The 21,835-nt window shown below is 37.2% G+C and overlaps 1 protein-coding gene across 3 annotated transcripts; it reads left to right on the top strand.

The window, feature by feature from the left end:
* Positions 1-170: 170 nt before the first annotated feature.
* Positions 171-21,745, top strand: LOC130091886 (transcriptional regulator ATRX-like). 3 transcript variants are annotated; one of them, XM_056260019.1, is made up of 34 exons: positions 171-376; positions 811-929; positions 1,044-1,099; positions 1,728-1,777; positions 1,862-1,983; positions 2,124-2,240; positions 4,496-4,605; positions 4,786-4,853; positions 5,405-5,879; positions 6,413-7,382; positions 7,654-7,717; positions 11,296-11,453; positions 11,720-11,881; positions 12,011-12,083; positions 12,227-12,299; positions 12,392-12,598; positions 12,964-13,087; positions 14,009-14,118; positions 14,247-14,390; positions 15,527-15,704; positions 15,799-15,936; positions 16,085-16,260; positions 16,355-16,472; positions 16,965-17,068; positions 17,626-17,711; positions 18,008-18,129; positions 18,268-18,379; positions 18,916-19,013; positions 19,104-19,212; positions 19,297-19,474; positions 20,289-20,456; positions 20,555-20,704; positions 21,167-21,223; positions 21,337-21,745. In XM_056260019.1, the coding sequence occupies exons 1-34, from the start codon at positions 357-359 to the stop codon at positions 21,514-21,516; spliced, it is 5,196 nt and encodes a 1,731-aa protein (XP_056115994.1). In that variant the 5' UTR covers positions 171-356; the 3' UTR covers positions 21,517-21,745. The 3 variants fall into 3 exon arrangements, with proteins under 3 accessions (XP_056115994.1, XP_056115993.1, XP_056115992.1); XM_056260018.1 differs by having other exon boundaries at positions 18,008-18,141; positions 21,340-21,745; XM_056260017.1 differs by having other exon boundaries at positions 18,008-18,141.
* Positions 21,746-21,835: the final 90 nt, after the last annotated feature.

Genomic DNA, 21,835 nt, shown 5'->3' with positions numbered 1-21,835 from the left:
GGATAATAACATATTAATTCATATAATTATAGAAAAATTCTGCAGTTCCTTCAGGAGATGAAATGTTCTTGTAGCCTTCATATTTTGCATGTTGTCTCCACGTGTGGTTATGACGAAATCCTATGAAGTAATTACGCCATCACCTGACGTCAGTCACGGTCACAGCATAGTTTCCGGTGCGCCATTTTAGGCTGCATGGCGCAAGTTCCACTGGGAAGATGGCGGGTGAAACTGGCTTTTGGTTAGTTATTTCTTTTGGACAATTATGAGTTTTATGCCGATAACTGTTAAACGCATCGCTGCTGTTGGTTCTGCTAAAAGCTCGACGGTGTGTTGAACCACCGCGCGTGAGGAAGATGTCTACTGAAGTCTTGAGGTAAGGCGCACTATTTTCTTTTGCACTGCTAACGTACACTACACACTGTTGTGTTTGTTAATATTCACCGGCAATACATCAATTAAATCCAGTCGCTGTTTGAATTAAATATCTGCTCTTTAATCTCCCTTAGATAAAGTAATGTTACGTTTTACGTTTTGACTTTGCAGTTTTGGTCTATCTGCACCAGGCGAACAAAGAGTCGGTGCTCCACAGAGAAAGATCTATAAACCCTATTTAAGTCTTATTAAACGTAAACCTCACATATTCCTGTCAGACTGAAGCATGAGATATGGTTCTCTATAGAAACTCTCTTTGGTTGTGTGCACTGTGGTTTGGGGTTTATAAAGGGTTATTCGGTGTATTTAATGTTTAATGAGGGATTCCAGCGGGAGGCAGTTGCCATGGAGATGAACTGTGTCTTGTCTTTGCAGACCCAGGCCGGTGGCCGGTGGAGGAAGTAAGTTAGGTGAGCTGATTGGAAAGCTCCATGAGTACCTGTCGGCATCTACAGAAGACAAAAATGAACCTACTTTACCTGGACACTGGAATGGTGAGTACAGTAGGGAAAATATATTGATCATTACAGTCACAACAGAACCAGAACCAAAAATAAACTCATTAATGGAGCAGTTATAGTTAATTTTCTATCATATCTCGTTGACAGGAACTACGGCCAAAGAATACCTGGAGCAGCAGGCTCTTGTCCAGACCGCAGAGGAGGTAGACTGTTTCTAGAGTGCTGCAGGGATGAGATGATCTTCACAAATGAAAACAACTTGCATACCTAAACCTAAATACAAATGAATCAGAAAGTTAAATTTAGGCTTCAAACGAACTTCACCACAGTCGCATGACTTTAACATCACTACCACTAAGCTTCAGATGACTTTTTCCATCTTGTTTTTAAAAAATCTACAATTTGGAAAGTTTGATTTAGTATACTTTGCAAGAGCGTGAGTTTAAACACAGTGATCCTGTAGAAGTGGCCTATATTCCTGTTTGCCATGATGACGTTTAATGTCCCTGACAATCTCTAGTCTCATTTAGCCACAGGTTAGCAACCGCCTTTTTCAAGACACGTAAAAACTTAAAGAAATGACAAGTGGGTTATTGGTGATGTATTTTATGTAGTAGAATAAAGAAAATATCTTAAGCTTGTAATAACCACAGATGTTATTTGAGGCATTTAAACAAAAACCCATTGACTTTGGGATGATGGTACCGGAAGTTTAAAAGTTTTAGGTCCTGTGGCACTCTATTGTATAGATTAACAAGAACTCCCATTGTAATTTAAGTTGCCTGAACTTGGTTTTTTTTGTTTTTTTTTTAAAATGTTTTTTCATTTCAGCCCAGTGGTCCCTCAGAAGTGGGAATGTTGTCGTTGGCTCGTTCAAGAAGGTTTGTCAATTAAGGATGAACCGCATATGGACACCCTTTGTGCTCTGACTTAGTGAACTCATTTGTAAACTGTTACTCTTACAGGAAACCGACTGTTGTCACCAAACACAGCGGGATGAACGAGTCAGACGTTTCATCTGAGAGTGGAGCAGAGGATGTGATGTCTGTCCACTCCAACGACCATGACACTAACTTTCTACCCAAAGGTGCTACTCCCATTCTCGTATTCACTTGGCTGATTCAGATGATCATGCCTGTGTGATGTATTTTATGTTATGGTTTCTGTTATTGAATACATTAGGATATTTCAAGTTGTCTTTGAACCCCTTTATATTATCTGACACAGGAACGGCGTTTGTGCTGCCAGAGCCGGTCTTTAATGAAGCTCGTGATGATTTCCGTGGTCCAGAATTCCGCAGTAGACGTGTTTACAAGCAGCACAGAGATGGTGACAGACGCAGAGGTAAGAGAGAGGCACAACGATTAGCTTTAAATAGGCCTGGCCGATATATATTCTGGTGACAATGTAAAGTGTGTATAGAGATTTTGCTGTATCATGTATATTGCGGTACATTAATATATCTACACAGCTCAGGACTGCTTGAAGTTATTGACTTGTTAGATCAATAAAGAAACATGCAAAATGATAAAACAAAGCATGGGACATGCTTAATATTAAAAAGATTTTAAGTGTAATAAGCTGCAAAAAAACTAAACAAAACAATGCTGTACTTGTGCTGTCTGACACCTGAAGCTGAAGCAAGTGCACAAAAAGCCGCCACTCAGAAAGCATGCTATCCTGAATTCAGTTCTTTCACAGCTTATTGCACTTCATTGATACAAATTAAATACCAGCACAATCTTGGTGAGAATTCACATAAACATGGTGCGTTGTCTCTTAATAGAACGTAAACGGATGGGGAAGAATTTGGATGTGTCAGTACATTAGAACTATGCACAGCAGCGTAATATACCTGCTTCTTCCTGTGTCCTTAATGTTAATCAAACAACAAAAGACAGAGAAAATCAATCACTGCTCTTTAGTGAATAACTTAAATGGCTTTAATAAGGGTTAAATGTGTATTGGTTTCATACACTGGAGACTGAAATGTTTTTTTTTATAAAATTTCTGTAGTATTTCCTACTGTACCTAAAGCACTGTTTGTTATTTCTTTTTTTGTTTATTGTATTTGTCATTTGCATCTTTGATCTTCTTTTTATTAACAAAGATAACTTAAAATAAAAAATTCAGGGCTCAACACTAAAGTTTTTTTCTACTGGCCCAGTTGTTGTTTTTTGACCCATGTAATAGTATTGTAATAAATAAGGTTACGACACCAAAATGTTAGATACTGATTCAATTACAAATTTTTTATAATACAGCAAAAACTGCTAGCCTAAAACTAAGATGATTTTTAAACATCTAAATTACATGATGTGCCAATTAATTAGTCTAATTTATCACAAATTAATTGCAAACAATCATTTAAAGTCATTAATGTGTTAAATGAGAAAAGCGCCAAATAGACATTGCAAAAAGTAACTTTAGAAATAAATATTTCATCTGATTCAACCGAGAATTTATTACACGCAAATTTTTAGGCTTCAACGGCCACGTTTTTCTTTTTTCAGAAGCTGTATTGGTTTTTAGATATATTTACAGACCAAAACTATTACCGTCAACAAAATCAACATCTTCCAAATATCTTTTATATTCTGCAAAAGAAAGTAAGTCATACATGTTTGAAACGACATGGGGATGAGTAAATATATATAAACAGAACTTTCATTTAGGCAAACTAACCCCAAAATAGAATAAAAAAAATTTCTATGAAATTATAATTTAAAAAAAGTAACTAAAACCACCAGTAGGTGGTGGTAAATGTGTAAATAAGTAAGTTGAGTCATTCGTTCGATTTGTTTCAATGAAGCAGCGCTGTGCAGACTGCTCTGTGTATGAGAAGCAGAGGTCTAGGGAGTGCATGCATTTCCTGGAAAACACACACTACCGGATGTTTTGACTCTTATCGCTTTCCGATTAGAGGGATAAAATGGTGGCCCGAGCGGCTTCAACATGCTTTTTGTCAGAGACGATAACTTGCATAATTGACTCTTGTATGCATAGCTTTGGGAACTTGACCATGATCAAACTACATTTTATAAAAATTGCCTACCGTCTCAGTTGTTTAAAAGGTTAAGGGAATTATCAGAGTTTGATAATGTTTAATTCTCCAATAAAAGATGTTACTTTTTTACTTGATTTGTTACATGTAATTACTCTGTAGCAGAATTTGACTATATCATGACATAAGGTTTTGGTGATATTGCCCACCCCTATCTTTAATGAATAAAATCCCTATTTTAAATTAAAATGTTCAAACTGATGCTGATGCTTTCGTTATTATTAGAGCTCCTGGGACAGAAAACTAAAAGCCACCCCAAATCCTATCAGAGATGTTCCCAAGCACCAAATCTCAAAACAGCCTTTTGTAGCACACATAAAACAAAGAATTCAGTGTTCATGCCAGGAACAGTTTATCAGCTAAACTTGATGGATAGTGTGTCACCCAATCTTACACAAAATAACTTTCATCACAATTTCTGTGGCTTTCCATTTACAACCGTGTGTAACCTTAATCTTGCAGTATGTGAAATAAAGCTTTCAGCTGTGTGTGTCAGGCTATGAGGGTAAACTCTTCTGATTTGTGTTTGTGTTAGGAGGATATGAGTTGGAGAGGGTAAACTGCACAGCGTGTGGTCAGCAGGTGAATCATTTCCAACGTGACTCAGTCTACAGGCACCCTATGCTTAAAGTGCTTATCTGCAAGGTATGTAAATGTGAGACTCGGCAGGAATCTGTGTAATGTTTGTTTATGCATATGAAAGTAAACAGGAGAGTCTTAAAATCAACACTACTTTCTCATACCTGCATTGTTTTTTGAGCAGGTTTGACAACTAGTGAAACTCTTCCGCAGAGTTTTATAAGAATCTGTTTGCTTTTTTTGTAGAGTTGCTTTAAATATTATATGAGTGATGACATCAGCAAAGATTCAGAGGGGATGGACGAGCAATGCAGGTACGTGAGTGTGTTTAAAAAGAGCGTTTTGTCTAAAAGTTGAGCTTTATTTTGTCACTTTTGTCTAGAGAGAATTTTATATTGCAGATTAGGGTCATATTTGTCATGATTAACTAATAAGTGTGGGTGAATATCTCCTGTACCTTCATTTATAAAATGATACATTTATATTTAGGATTTAAGAAAATGAGGCTTGTTTTAGGACCTGTTTTAGCAAATCATCAGTTTTTTAGGATTTAAATCATCATAAATTCAATTAAATACAATAAATGCCGCTATGTATACTTGGATATTTTTCCTCCCCCTTTTTAAACAAATATTCTTTACAAATAAAATGGCATTAAAATAGCAAAAAAAAGTGTCTTAAAATACTAGAATTTAAGAGATTCACTTGTGCAGAAGGCAGCCTAAGAGTCACCATTATCATAGGTACATAATGATGAAAGTCAGAGCAGCTGAAATCATCTCAATTAATAGATAGGGTTTGCAGTTGTTGTATTCACTTATTTGTGGGTGTGTAAAACAAGTGCTCTAAATCCCTGTTCATTCAGGTGGTGTGCAGAGGGAGGCAGTCTGATTGGCTGTGATTACTGCAGTAACGCCTTCTGTAAGAAATGTGTCCTGCGTAACCTGGGAAGAAAGGAGCTGTCCACCATTCTGGAGGAGGAGAGGAAGTGGTACTGTTATGTGTGCAGTCCTGAGCCACTGGTGGAGCTGGTGTTGGCCTGCGACTCTGTTCTAGAGAGCTTGGAGCAGGCTCAAAAACGAGTCTCCCGTACCGACCCAAACTCTGTCAGGGGGAGGGCGAACAAGGGTGGTCGTGGAACGGTGCCCTCTGCAGGCCTTTATCAGCGAATGCAGCGGTTTGTAGATGTCACAACATCTTTGAGTCATTCCTTCAAGGCAGTTGTTCAAAGTGAAAGAGAGGAGGATGGAAACCAAGAAGAGAAGGTAGAGAGAATTGGGCAGCTACGGATGTTCCGCGCTGTACTGGATGATCTGCATGCAGCCAACAGTGCATTACAGGTAAGAGAAGTTACCAGTTTTTACCAATTAAACTAAGAAGAATGCTTTAACAAACCATAAAATTTTGATTAGGGATGCACAGATAAGCCAGTAATTATTATTTCCATGTTAAGACTGATAGCGATACTTGTCTGATTTAAAAAAAAAAAAAAACTAAAAAAACACTAAAACCTAAAATCAATAATTTTAAATGTTAGTGTAAGTTGAATTTAGACGTCCTAATGTTAAATTATGGCAGATATAACATTTGATCAAAGATACAGCAAAAACTATATTTTGAAATATTATTACAATTTAAAATAACTAATTTAAATGTAAATTATTCCTGTGATAGTAATGCTGAATTTGCAGTCATTTCTCCAGTCTTTGGTGTCACTAAAATCATTCTAATATGCTAATTTGTTGCTCAAGAAACTTTTCTTATCAATGTTTAAAACAGTTGTTGCTTCTAAATATATTTATGGAAACCATAATACTTTTTTGCAGTTTGTTCATATGAATGTATTACAACAACATCTAATTTGTAATTGCAGGAAGCCCTAGACCACGAGCTGACTGGGCCCAAACGTGCCAGTAGAGTTGCTTTAGATAATAAATCAAAAGGGAGGCGTAGACCGAAGAAGGGCATGTCATCACGGAGCCCTGGACTCACTAAAGAGCTGGTGGTCAAACTTACTCCCGTACCAGTCAGCCCACAGCCCATCAGCAGCACCTTTCCTTCTGTTCATCCATCACCTGACAGACGAAACATGAACATTGGAGTGACTGATGGAACACTGGAAGAAAGTGGAGAAAAGGTGGAGATGGAGAAAGGGATGGAGATGGAGGGAATGACTGAGAGCGATCGACACGTGGAGAATTATTGTGGTGATAATGAAGAGAAAGAGGAGGAGGAGGAGGAGGAAGAAGAGGAGGAGGAGGAGGATCAAACTGACCCAAAAAGTTTGTCTTTATCAGAGGAGAATAAACGTTCTCCACGTGTAAAAACTACACCGCGCCGTCGGCGGACAAACACAAACCCCTCTGCCGAGCATGCTGGTTTAGCTGAGGATGACTCTGATTCTGACGAGGTGCCTGAAGTGCTGCTCCAGACCGCTGCTGCCATGGCGAATAGTGAGGAAGAGGGTTTGGTAGGTAGCAGTTGGGACGGGGATGAGGTAAACCAGCATGTCAGAAAGCAGCGGCTGTTTGGGCTGGTAAAAACCACACCTCCCGACAGAGGATCTCGTAAGCGGAATCTCAAGGAGAGATCTTCATCGTCCTCGTCATCCTCTTCTGCGTCTTCAAGGAGGGGCTCCCAAGACCAGGGGTCTGCAGTCAGAATGACTAGAGGAAGAGCCCACAAAGTTGCCAGGGTGACAGGACAGAGCGGGAGTTCATCAAGTGAGGTGGGAGGACAGGAACTGGAGAGTGGTCCGAGCAGCGACTCCGACGATCAGAGGATCAAACCGCTGACAGAGGGCGTCACATTGCTGGGCTCTGGAAACTTCCAGCAGTCTTCCGGTAAGTTTGTGTGTGGGTGCAAAAAGCCAAGATTTTCTTTATACAGTAATACCAGGAACATGTTTTTCTTAAGAAAAACAATATGTAAATATAAAAGTGTTTGTAATCTAAATGTAAAAAAGCCCCCCTTTTTTTTACATTGATCTTTAAAAAATCTGACTTGGAGAAGAGCGCTTTATACAATCCGATTATTTCCTTTTTTCTGTTTCTGTTTTGTTTTCATATTTCAGAAGCAAAATTTAGTTAGAATTCTTTTTCTGTCTATCTCTAGGTGATGAGATGGACATCCAGCCAGGTCCGTCTTTGTCTGTGGAGGACGATGATTTAGAAAATAGGTACGATTCTGACTACACCAGGGCCACACACACTTTCCCAGCACAGGCCTTCTCCACTGGACTCCAACTGTCCCAAACCCACTACAGCGAGAGCATTGATCCAAATCCCATTTAAAAACATGCAAGCATCCCTTCCATCCACATGCACAGCCGCTAGACAGTGCTTTTGAACATGTCTCTCACCCAAACACGCTTTTTTTGCTCGATCAACACTGTCCGATTTTTATTTCCCCACAGTTTCTTCCACACGCAGTAGAGAGAAACTGTAGCCGTAGGCACACACCGCCCATCAGTGGGGAAGCTCTGAGCCTGCACTGTCTAACGGAAGTCAGTGAATCATCTCCGGAGAAGCTCCTGTGTTTGAATTTTACTTTACTGACACAGACCATTGCACAGACCATGTCTTTAGCAGAACTCCTGAAAGCCACACTGTCCTCTTTACTGTCTGTGCTGCTAATAAAGCTTTTAAGAGGGTAGAAAGACTCTGAACTACTTTGCTCGGATCTGATGGATCCTGTGTTCAGTAAGACAGACAACTTCTTGTGTGTGTTTGTGTTTTAGGGCTCAGCTTCCCGGTTCTCACGCTGTAATGTTTTCGGTCAGTCAAAACAAAGGCTGTGTGGTTTGCTAACGGTAGGTGTTAGTTTCATATAACACTTTTGTTATTGACAGTAAAATGTCATTGTTGGTGGAATTCAAGTGAACACGTTTCTTAGGCAGAGTGAAACGCAGTCGTACAGTATTAGCATTTATGTTAAACGCGGTTGTGTTTGTTCTTTTTCAGGAGATTAATCCTGCGACAGACAACTGAATTTTCTACCTTTAGGAGCTTAAACTGAAGATTTGCTTATGTCTTTGTCTGAACTGCCTTTGTTAAATAAGTTAATGTTTTTTTTTTTACGTAGAGTTACTTGCGTATTTTTTTTAAAAAATTTTATTGGTCCAGTATTTTATTGGTCCAGAATTTATGTCCTCGTAAATTGGTGAGAAGGTCAAAAGTTTATCCTGTTTTCAGTTTATGGATTGTTAATTTTAGCAGAAGTTGATGGATGTCAGGGATTGGAAATTTGAGGGAACAGAAAACTTGACTCCAGCATGTAAAAGATTTTGAGTTGGTGGTTTAAATGGTAGTTTAGATTGGAGCCATGGCCTCGCAGTTGGTGCATGCGCTCTAACTCATTGATTAATGGTGCTCGCTCATGCAATGTAAATTTTAAGCCAGGCTTGTGTTATTTCTCCCTCGTTCCCACCCTTTTTTAATATTCATATAAATAAAATTGGTTAAAAGGCTGAACCAACCCAAATGTGAAACGATTGCTTTGGTGGACTTGGCTTCAGTCTGTGTTCGAATGTTCACGGGGCAGCAGCAGGTGGCAGTGATGATGCTCTTTCAGGCCCAACATGGAATCTGTACGCTTGTGTCTAGTCAGTCGCTAAAAGCAGCACGTGATCGAGTGTAGTCTTCACTCTCACATGAGTGGTTTCTGTGTGTTATTTGCATGGTTCTTACGGAGAGGCAATAAACACTTATTTATTCTTTCTCTTGTTCTCTGTTTTTTCCCCGTTTCGTCTCTTTTTCTGTAGCTTAACAGGGTTCCCACGCATCCTGGAAAACCTGGAAAACCTTGAATTTTGTAATGCGATTTTCCAATAATGGAAAAATCATGGGAAATGTTCCTAAGTATCTTGGAAAATGTGTTTACTGTAACCTTTTAATCAAACTGGTTCACCGTATCACTGACAACGTTTTCATAAAATGAAGAAATCCTGGGACCTATCGGGATTTGGAACTGGGGTCAGTTCTCATGTATTCTGGCATGAATGACATCGCAGAATCATATCGTTTTGTTTTTTCGTTTGCCTGTGTATTGTCATGAGCAGGAATACGTCATAGTCTCTGCACGCTCATCGTCATTTCTGTTCTCCGCACAGAAATCACTCATTGATATCAGCTGACATTGATACCATACATATTTCAATACATTATTATTATTACTATTATTATTTCCCAAAGGATAGTTACTATATCAGGTTAATTCGAGTGGACAGTTAGAATCTTCCGGACACTTCTTTTGTCACTCAAATGAAAGGCTAGTTCACATTAGCTGTGTATTTTGAACCATGCCAATAACCACGATACCCCAGTGGCTGTATTACATGTAAACATGAAATTATTCACAAAAATATTTGTTTTTTCTTAAGTGTGCCTGTAGAAAATATAATTAATAGATTTCTGAAGATTCTTCTCGCAAAATTATAGCAAAGCAGAATCTCTGGCATGCAGTCAATTATTACCATGGAAAACTAGCTTGACTCGTCTCCATAACCATTGAACATTACATGTTTGGCATGACACTGGTGCTATCGAATCAGAATGACCAAATTCTGATTAATATCTTCTGTTTTTGTCTTAAGTGTTTATTAACTCAGTCAATCAGATTTGAACGTTACAGTTCAAATGTCAAACATTTTTACTGGAGAATTCATGTTAAATAAACCTTTGCATTTCTGTTTTTAAACTCTCAAGCCTACTAGACTTCCAGTGTAAGTGCAGTACTACAAAAATGGTTTTGAATTTTTGCAATCTATTGGACGAGTCAACTTTTATTTTCCAAGGCAAACAACAGCAGGCCACAGATGTTGATTAAATATTAGAGTTGTCCGTCACATAAAATGCCTTGACGAAATGGAAAATAATATCTTGGACCAAGTGGGAACCCTGCCTGACCTTAACATGCATTAACATTCTTCTGATAATAATCCATTTTTTTTCACCCATCTTTTAAAGTATTCTTTTTTTCTGTTTGTTGTCTTTACTTTCTTGTGGAATCCTCTCACTTTCATTAAATTTCAAAATCCCTAAGAGCTCAAATATTTATTGCATGCTAATGTCCTTTGTTTGGAAGTATTTATTACTGTTATTGTTTTATTAAAATGTTTTATGCAGAAACAGCCTTTTCATTATTTTCATCAGAAAGAAGCATGCATTATTTTGCATCTGAGAAGAAAAAATGTAAATAACTGTGTAAGAACTGTATACGAATTGTAGTTGTAATAAAAGTTTATACCCCAGCCACAACAGCCTCTGTGCATTTTTTATTATATATATTTTGTTGTTGTTTTTTTTAGTTTTTGGGGGTGTTGCATTCAGTTTGTCATATTCAGAGGTTCAGAATGTCTTATCTACATTTCTTGTCTGCCTTTTTACATTTCACTCATAAATTAAGGGTTTTTATATTTGTGAAACTAACGGACCACTTTACAGTCCATTTGATATTTTTCATTGTTCAGTAACCTGTTATTTAAATGTTATATTTATGTCCTTTATATTTACATCCTTTATAATTTAAATGAAAAAAAAAGAAAAGAATAGAAACTACTTCTGTTCTTCAATTGTTTCTGTGTAACAAAACAGTGCACTTTTGAGAAATTACAATGAAAGAGGTTGGAGGAAGATGCATTGTTTAATGAATCTGAATCCATTGGTCACCCACCTCACATTTTGTCCCTCTTTTCTCTTCATCCCTTTTCTCTCTCTATTCTCTTTACTGCTTCATCCCATCATTTGTTTTATAAAGAATTGCGAGGCAGATTCTGCTGGCTCAGATCAGAGCTAACCTCTCTGATTCTGAGCTGGACGCCAGCTCAGATGAGCAATCAGAGAGCACGAGAGGAGAGGATGAGGAGAAGAAGAGCAAGAGCAAGAGCGAAGCATCTGAGACAACAGACGAGGAAGGTGAGTGATGGCCATTACCACTGGTACCATGGGGAACAGACATTGGAAACTTTTTTTGCATCTCGATGTTTATGGCATTTCTGAAGAAAACAACATATAAACAGCATCTGAAACTGATTTAACTTCACTATATTTTTATGTAGCTTTATAACACTTTATAATATCTTTTATTAACATATGCAGAAGATCCTTCGAATAGTTACAAATATTATTAGACATTATTCTTGTATTTTATTGTTACATGAACAAAAATAGTTTCTCTTCAGATAATGATGGCTCAGAGTCCAGTGAGTCAAAGTCAGGGTCACGCCACCGCCACCGATTGCTGCGACATGGTCTTACCTTATCAGAGGCAGAAGCAAAAAGTCAAAAGCAAGGGGAGAAGAAGAGGAGTAAAAGAGAAGTCCAAGAATTAGGATGCGTTATTGGTGAGTTAAACGTTAGATGTACAGTTGCACAGTTTTTTTGTTTTTTTTTTACTCTTAAAGAAAATGTAATGTTTTGATTATTTGTTCGGACCTGATGTTATTTAGATTTTTTTTCCATTTTAATCCTAGTGAGCAGCAGTGATGAAACGGTTGACTCTGCCCAATATGAGGAACTCAGCCTTTCAGAGTCTGAGGAAATAGGGTAAAGCTCATATCACATTCACCACCTGGAGTCTGCTATGGACATCAAACGCTTGCATAAAAAGCACATTTTCAAGTAGTACCTACCAACAAGCCTAAATGTATGCAGTGATGCATTTTTTCCCAATGTATTCATTTTTGTAGGTCCCAGTCGCCCACTCATAATGAGAAGCTTCAGAGTCCATCACGCACACCTGACAAGACCACCACTGCTAATGTGCGTGTTTGTTCCTTCTATATCATAGATGCTGTGAATGTGGATTCCTCAATTATTTATGTATTTTAATTTTTTGGGGGGTCAATATGTAGGATGATGTCTCTCCAACCACTGAGGAAAGTTTGAGGAGCACCCCTCGAGGGAGAAGGCAGATCAGACGGCTTCTAGAGGTGGGTCAGCTGGCCCGGGAGACACAGAGCGCTCTGAAAGAAGAGGAGGAGCGCAGGAAGAGATTAGCAGAGAGAGAAAAACAAAGACTGGACCGTGAGAGGAGAGAACGGGAAGAAGCAGACCCAGAGGTGATGAACTGCATGGTGTCATATTATGTTCAATTTTTCAATATTAAAGAGATATTGAAATTCTGTCCTCATTTACTCTTCCTCATGTCATTCCAAACTTGTTTCAAAAGATGTCGTGGCATTTTCATTTATTAATTTTGTCCATACAGTTTTGGTCAAAATATCTTTAATGTTCCACAAAAGAAAGTCATACAGGTTTTGAATGACATGATGGTGATTTTAAGTCATGACGCAATTTTCATTATTGGCTGAATTATTCCTTCAATGTTTTTTTAATGTTCATTATTAATGACATGCTTTTAACCTGAATGATAAATTAGTTTTGTCTATCTGTTGTCATTTTTTCCCCCTCTCACCTACTTTAGGTCATCTTAGTTTCTGAGAGACAGGCCACACCATTGGTTCTTGAGCAAGATGATGTAACGCAAAAGCCTATGTTGCAAGTGCACATGGGCTTTCTGAATAAACTTAAACCACACCAGCGAGAGGGTGAGAAAATTTGCCTTTGTACAGTTTTAATACAGTAAGTTGCACGAGGCACATTAGATGATTCACAAAAAATATTTGTTTTAACATGGTTATTTATTTATTTTGTTTAAGTGTGCCTGTAGAAAATATAATTATTCGATTATAAATATGATTATAATGAGATATTTGTGTGGGCAAAAATCCTGCAACAGAGATCTGATCTCACCATCATCGAGTCAGTCTAGAATTGCATAAAGAGACAGAAGCAGTCAAGACAGACTAAATCATGGGGTTAACCGCTAATATTTGATGTAATGGTTTTGAAAAATACTAACATAGTCATTTGTGGTGTGGGTCGGGAGTCAATATGCAGGGGTGGGACTGTGGGTCAAATTGCCAAGGCTATTTTTATGTGTCAAATAATGTTCATTGTATTATTTTATTTACACCTTTTATGCTTTTCAAATTGATTAACTCACCTCTGTCTGTCATTATGACATGTAATAGCTGCGCAGTACAGGAGCTCTCCAAAACTCTCTCCCCGTTATCTTTTTTTATGTCTTCCTGGTGTATAATTTTATAAAATTATAAAGTCCATTGAAGAACTGTGGCAGACTCAAAAAGATAAAAGAAATAGTTATAAATGTCTTTACTGTCACTTTTGATCAATTGAATGCATCCTTACTGAATAAAACTATTCATTTCTTCTTTTTTTAAACAAACTTTTAAGGCTATATTAGAGGTTTTGCCCTATGACATTTTCACAACGATTTACAACAGTAGAAATTAGTCAGATGTCAGAACATGATTGTTTTTCATCCGTTTTAATATTCACATGCATTTATGAAGCAGCATGTACAAAATGAAAGCCAGTGATGTGACCTAGTGACAGTTTGTGGTGGAGATGGTTCATGTAGTGCATATGTATTTGTGTGCTGTTAGGTGTGCGGTTCATGTGGGACTGCTGTTGTGAGTCTGTTCAGAGTGTGAAGTCGTCTCCAGGCTCCGGCTGTATTCTGGCTCATTGCATGGGCCTGGGCAAGACCTTTCAGGTATGAGGCACATGAATATTCTCCTTTTCTTTGAAAAATCAGAAAGTGGAAGTTTCACAGACAGTAACTGTGTGTGTGTGTGTGTGTGTGTGTGTGTGTGTGTGTGTGTGTGTGTGTGTGTGTTTCAGGTCATCGTGTTCCTTCACACAGTGCTGTTATGTAAAGAGTTGCCACTGAAGACGGCTCTGGTGGTGTGTCCTCTCAACACCGTGCTGAACTGGAAGAGTGAGTTTGACCAGTGGCAGAGGGGCTTAAGACCACACAGACTGAGGGTCGGTAGAATTATTTCACTTCTTGTGTTGATCAATAAAAAAACTGTTTTCTATTTTAATGTATTTTAAAATGTAATTTATTCCTGTGATGGCAAAGCTGAATTTTCAGCATCATTACTCCAGTCTTCATTGTCACATGATCCTTCAGAAAGAATTCGAATATGTTGAATTGGTTCTCAAGAAACATTTCTTATCAATGTTAAAAACGCTTGTGCTGCTTAATATTTTTGTGGAAACTGCGTTATGTTTTTTTTTCATAATTTGATGAATACAGAGTTCAAAAGAACAGCATTTAATTGAAATGGAAATCTTTTGTAATATTATAAATGTTATTACTGTCACTTTTGATCTTTACTGAATAAAATAAGTTTCTTTAAAAAACAGAATTTTGACCCCAAACTTGAATGGAAATTAGAAAATTTGCAGACCTGAATCTCTCCTTATATGCGTTGCATTTATTCATCTTCGTGTTTTTTAATAAAAACATTCTGTGTTTTGTAATGTAAAGCTATCATATGGCTTCAGAAGACTTGGAATAAAGCGCTCAAGCTATGTTTAGGCTTTTTACGCTACACATAATGTAACCCTTTTTTAACCCGAGGTTAAGGCCACTTTCAATCTGTACTTAAACATTGACAGTGCAAAAGGGATAAGGCTAACCCAGGGTTACATTAATCCAGGGATAAAATGAAAATTGTCATCATTTACTCACCCTCAAGTTGTTCCAAACCATTTTGAGTTTCTTAAAATATTTAAAACACAAAATATTTTGAAGAATGTTGGTAAGACAGTTGACTGTAGCCATTGACTTCCATAGTAGGAAAAAAATACTATGGACGTCAATGAGGTCCATCAATTGTTTGGTTCCCGACATTCTTCAAAATATCTTCTCTTCAAAATATCTTATTTTATGCTCAACAGAAGAAAGAAACTCATACAAGTTTGGAACAACTTGAGGGTGAACTATTTTTGGATTAACTATCCCTTTAAGATCACCAACCACTTTTGTGGATGGATTTTTTTTTTTTTTTTAAATCTTGTTTTCTTGCCACTTTGTTGAATGTGGACTTTTAACTGCATCACTGATATTTTTTTCTGATCATCTCTGCTTTTTTTCTTGCGTCTGCCTCACACAGGTGGCAGAGCTGGCTACGGTGAAGTCTTTGGCTGTTCGCGTTGAGCTGTTGAATGACTGGTTTAACAATGGTGGCGTGATAATCATGGGTTATGAGGTTTTTCGTGTTCTGACGAACACAGATAGCGCAAAATACAGCAAACACAAAGAAAGCTTCCGGTCAATTCTCCTGGATCCAGGTAAATTCTTCTGAATAATCCATCTTCAAATACTGAGTACAGTTAAAATGTTTTTTTGTCTTAATTATTTTAAAACCTCTGTTGTGTGTGTTAGGCCCTGATCTGGTGGTGTGTGACGAGGGTCATGTCCTTAGGAACGCAGACTCCAGCATCTCAAAAGCCATGCGAGCTATATGTACGCGTAGGAGAATCATTTTGACGGGAACACCGCTTCAAAACAACCTCACTGAGTGTAATCGCTTTTCATCTCCATTTCTATAAAAAGCTGCTTGTGAAAAATTACTTTCTAATAAAAATTTTTTATATTAAACTCTTTAAATCTTTTTGAGGTCGTCTGACCTTAAAGACAAAGTGTGTAATTTTTTTGTTTATTGTTCTAGATCACTGCATGGTCAACTTCATTAAGGAGAACCTGTTGGGTTCTCTAAAGGAGTTCCGAAACCGTTTTATTAATCCAATCCAAAACGGCCAGTGCGCAGACTCCACCCCGGCTGATGTCAGACTGATGAAGAATAGATCGCACGTCCTCCATCAAATGATGTCAGGATTCATACAGGTGATGAAGAGAGAGAGAAAGAGAAAAAAAAGAATAGAGCTAGAGGCTGTAAAAAAAAAAGGCTAAATGTTTTGTATTTGTGTTTGTGTTGCAGAGGCGGGACTACTCAGTTTTGATGTCCTGTTTGCCGCCCAAGCGCGAGTATGTGCTGTCAGTCAGGATGACACCTCTGCAGTGTCGGTTATACACACACTATCTGCAAACCTACAAAGGTAAGAGTCTCACAAGCGCACACTAGAGCTAGACTAGTACTGCGACAGTGGAAAAGTGTCAACCTGTAGAGATTAAGCTAATATTTTGTTTTCATGGTATGGCTCATATTGAAATTTTAAGCTATTTTTTTTCTAAATAAATTCAAAATATATCAAAAAAGTATTTTAAATGCTTAATTTAAGCATCATGACATTATAATGTACAAAAAATATATATTTTGAGATTTAACACTGTTATTAAATTGTTGTATAGATGAATTTTAAGTCAGTTTTAGACCGTGTAAAAGATAATCTAAATGTAAAAATTTAAGAAAAGATTTAGCTTGCACAATTAAATATCGGCTGATAATTGCTAAATGGTGATGTGATGCAAAGGTTTTCGATTTTAATTTCAAACATTGCATTAATTTTGTCATACCATCTAATTCTAACACGCACTGCCCTCACAAATTGATAGTATGCAAATGATCATAACCAGTGTCTTTATTTTAGGGCAAGGAGCAGGTGTGAACAGTTTGTTTCAGGATCTTCATGTTCTGAGTTTGATTTGGACTCATCCCTGGTGTCTTAAACTTGCTCAGCTGAGCAGGAATAAGGTAAACACCCACTCATATAGATACACTACTGTTCAAAAGTTTGGGGCCAGTAAGATTTTTTTTTTAAATAAATTATTACTTTTATTCAGTAAGGTTGCATAAAATTGATCAAAAGACAGTAAAGACTTTTACATTGTTAAAAATTGTATTTCAAATAAATTCTGTTTTGAACTTTCAAATGTTAGGCAGCACAAGTGATTTCAACATTTATTATAATAAGAAAAGTTTCTTGAGCAGCAAATCAGCATATTAGAATGATTTCTGAAGGATCATGGGACACCGAAGACTGGAGTAACGAGGCTGAAAAGTAAATGACATTTCAAAATGTATTCAAATAGAAAACTTATTTGAAATATTTCAGAATTTTACTGTTTTTACTGTCGTTTTGATCAAATACATGTAGCCTTGGTGAGAATAAGAGGCTTTCAAAAAATGTTTTTTAAATCATATCGACCTTTTGAATGGTAGTGTATATGCATCATGACTCACTTACAAACATCCTATCAGTGGTCACTGATTTTTCTCCATCACCTTATATATTTCTGTGTGTGATGCAGGGGAAAGAGCAAGAGCCTGCTCCTGTCTTCACTGGGCTGGATGCAGGTTTGGAGAGAGATTCTGTAAAGCCAAATGGCTCTGAAAGGTATGCTGTGTCATATCAGATTTCAGTCTTTTCTATACCAATAATGTTTCTCATGCTTTTGTAAAATATCACACATTAATGCTAGAGTGACTTTGAATAGAAGAGTAATTTGAGAACATTTTGTTTTGGAAACAATTGGTAAATGAAAGACTGCTACTTGAATGACACAATCACAACCAACCAGAACATATTTGATTTGTAATACACAGTTATGTAGAACCACTGAGAGACCTGCTAGAAGTCAAATTTTGCACAAGACCAGGTTTGTTCTGATGTTTCCACCATCTGTCTCATAGGATAGATGCAAAGATCACAGGTTTAGTGGGTGATGGAGAGGGAAATACTGATCCAGTCTCCTCAGTCTGTGGGTCCAAACAAAAGCCAGATGTCACAAACACACCCAGAATGGAAGTTCCTGGTGGGGAAGCTGGTACATCTACACAGTCTCCCTCTCTTTGTTTCTTTGAATCTGTCTCTCTTTGTCTGTATGTCTGTCTCACTTTTAGTGTCTCTGTCTATTGTTCAGGATTTGTTGTGGGTAACGGGTCATCTGCAGACTGGTATCTGCCGTTTATAACAGCAGCTGATGCCAAGGTGCTGGAGCATTCTGGGAAATTACAGTTGCTACTGGAGATTTTACACTGGGCAGAGGAACTACAAGACAAAGTGTGAGGAACACGTACTTGAATAGAAGTAACACTTGTTATAAGCTGTTTTGGTTCATATTCATATTTGGTTCATTGAAAGAAATCAAGCAAGAATGCTTAAAATTGTGACAGTAAAAGTGACAGTAAAGACTGTTATAAAAGCTTTCTATTTCAAATAAATGTTGTTCTTTTGAAATCTATTCATTCAAGAATCCTGAAAAACATATCACAATTTCCATTAAAAAACTAAGCAGAACAACCGATTTCAACATTGATGATAATTAGAAATAATAAATGTTTCTTGAGCACCAAATCAGCTTATTAGAATGATTTCTGTAGGATCATGTGACACTGAAGACTGGAGTAATTCAGCTTTGCCATTACAGGAATAAATTACATTTTTAAATATGTAATATTAAAAAGTTAAATCGTAATATTTCACAATATTACTGTTTTTACTGTATTTTTAAACGAAAATGTGCATTAAACGGTTGCATGTTAACTGTTAAGAGTGACTAAGTTTGACACATGAATGGATGCTGTTTGCTTTTGTTCAGGTTGGTGTTCAGTCAATCTCTGATATCACTGGACCTTATTGAGAGTTTCCTCCTATATGCAGATGAGACCAGCGGGAAGGAAGGGTGTCCATACAAAGGTAAAAACAGTTTATACAGGGGATTGTTAGAGCTGTCATTTGTTCATTGTATACAATAGTGTTTTTGTGTGTGTGTGTGTGTATTGGCAGGAAAGAAATCATGGGTAAGAAATAAAGATTATTATCGTTTGGACGGCAACACTAGTGCTTGTGCTCGCAAGAGATGGGCTCAAGAGTTTAACAACACTAAAAACATAAGGTACTGCACACAAAATGCTTATAAACATTATATTGAAGTTGTCTGGATTTCTTGTCCTGACTCTTGGTGTTTCCTCTGTGCCAGAGGGAGGTTGTTTCTGATCTCCACTCGTGCGGGGTCTCTAGGAATCAATCTGGTTGCTGCAAACCGGGTCGTGGTGTTTGACGCTTGCTGGAATCCATCATATGACATCCAGAGCATCTTCAGAGTCTATCGCTTTGGGCAGAAAAAAACTGTAGCTGTGTACCGTTTTCTGGCTCAGGTATGCACATAGAATCACACATACTTGGGAGGACTTCTCATATTTAAAAAAAAAAAAAAAAATTATTAGAATGAATGAAAAAAATTAAGTAATTTTTAACCCATTCATGAAGATTTTATTACTTGTGAGGACTGTCTTAGTTTTAATAATTTTTTATTTTAAGAGTAAAATATTTTAATATATAATATAGTTTAAATATATATTATATTTGTATTTTTTTGTATTTATTTTAGAATTTATACAGTACCTGTTAAAAGTTTGGAAAACATTACAATGTTTTAATGTTTTTGAAATAAATATCTTATGCTTACCAAGGCTGCATTTATTTAATCAAAAATACAGTAAAAATAGTAATATTCTGAAAAAATACAATTTAAAATAATTGTATTCTATTTTAATAAATTATTTTTTAAAAAGTATCACAGTTTCCACAAAAATGTTGAGCAAAGCAGCACAGCTATTTTCAACATAACAATAAGACAATCAGACCCTGAAGACTGGAGTAATGATGCTGAAAATTTAGCTTTGCCATCACAGGAATATTACATTTTAAAACATATTCAAATAGAATTTATTTTAAATTGTAATAAAATTTTGCAATATTACTGTTTTTACTGTATTTTTATTCAAATAAATGCAGCCTTGGTGAGCATAAGAGACTTCTTTCAAAAACATTAAATTTGTTATTATTATTATTATTAAATGTTTCCAAACTTTTGACAGGTACTGTATATTTTATCATTTTTATATATATATATATATATATATATATATATTTTATTTTTATGTGTTTGTTCTTTTTGTGTGTGTGTAGGGGACGATGGAACAGAACATTTATGAGCGGCAGGTTGCTAAGCAGTCTCTGTCCTCCCGTGTTCTGGACCAGCAGCAGATTCAGAGACACTTCACACACAGTCAGCTGAACGAGCTGTACCACTTCCAGCCAGACCTACGGCCCAGTAAACACACAGAAACGCCTGCGGTAAACACGCATACATGGACCTGCTGTTGTACAACACACACAGATGTTGGGTATGTGAGATAATTATGACCACAAGGCTTTGTCTTCCTTTTGATCAGGATGAGGTGTTGGTCCGGCTGCTGCAGAGCTGTGAGCAGCTCATAGTAAGTTATCATGAGCACAACTCATTGTTAGACCACCGGGAGGAAGAGGAGCTGAGTGAGGAAGAGCGCAGAGCAGCCTGGGATGAATACCGTGCAGAAAAGAAGGTACATATTGCAAGTCAGTGTTTTTAAACTGGTACAGAGTGCCCCCAGGTGGTACACATCACAACCCTGGTAATTTATACTTCTAGAACAGGGATGTCCAATCCTGCTCCTGGTGGGCCACTGTCCTGCAGAGCTTAGCTCCGACCCCAATTAAACACACCTGAACCAGCTATTCAAGGTCTTACTATGCATACTAGAAACTTCTAGGCAGAAATTTCATTTCTGTGAAAAAAAGAGAGTGACCAAAAACTGAGACATTAAAAGCAATTATTGTATTTTCTGTGAGCTTTATCTTCTTAAGGCGGTTTTAAAGATTGGGGTTGCCCAAACCTGGTTTACACGACCCTGACCTTTTATGTGAAAATAAAAATTGTCTGTATGTTGATGCATATTCACACACTAGCCTTCATTCTGCATGTGTCACATTTGTACAACAGCTCATTCATGATTTGTCTCTTTCAGGCCGCTGTACAGATCTCCAATGAAGCCGCCTCCAGACAAGCCAATCGGGACCTACTGGTACAGTTTAATCTCTAACCTTTAAGGATTCTGTATTTGTGTGTGTATTAAACAGAAATTCTGCAGCTGACAGCTGTAGACTGCAGTGCTAAAAATCTCTCTCTTTCTCTCAGCAGGCTGTGGCTTTACGAAATGTTGGCTATACAAGCAAGAGCGTTCCTCCAACTTCACTTCCTGTCAAACAAGGCAATGCCCAACATTCTGCTGCTTTGGATGTTTATAACAACCCCAGCATCACCTTTCAGCTGAACCAACCCAAAGTGGTTTACTCTGTTTCAAAAGCAAATACATAGCCTGATATAGACTTGATATAAAAAAGGTCCAAGACCTTTTGCTACCTCAAAACTCAAGTATGAGTATGCTGAAATGTATCCGGCACATGTATGTCCTTTTGAGCACAATGGGGTTCAGAAGCCTGTATACAAAAAGACAGTTGTTAGTGTCTTTGCTAACACTTTTTATGTTTAAATATTAAAAATATAAAATAATTTAGTTTTCAAAAGGTCTTAAAAGTCACCTCAATCTGTGTTATGACATGTGAGCATTGTTCTTTGTTCAACTGCTTTGTACATGTAATAAGATAAAAGAAATAAAGGTACACTTGCTTGATAG

The sequence above is a fragment of the Rhinichthys klamathensis genome, unplaced genomic scaffold, assembly GCF_029890125.1.
Source record: "Rhinichthys klamathensis goyatoka isolate OS25496 unplaced genomic scaffold, OSU_Roscu_1.1 h1tg000172l_1, whole genome shotgun sequence".
NCBI classification, from domain to species: domain Eukaryota; kingdom Metazoa; phylum Chordata; class Actinopteri; order Cypriniformes; family Leuciscidae; genus Rhinichthys; species Rhinichthys klamathensis.
The sequence above is the reverse complement of the archived record's forward strand: the minus strand, read 5'-3'. Positions and strand labels throughout refer to the sequence as shown.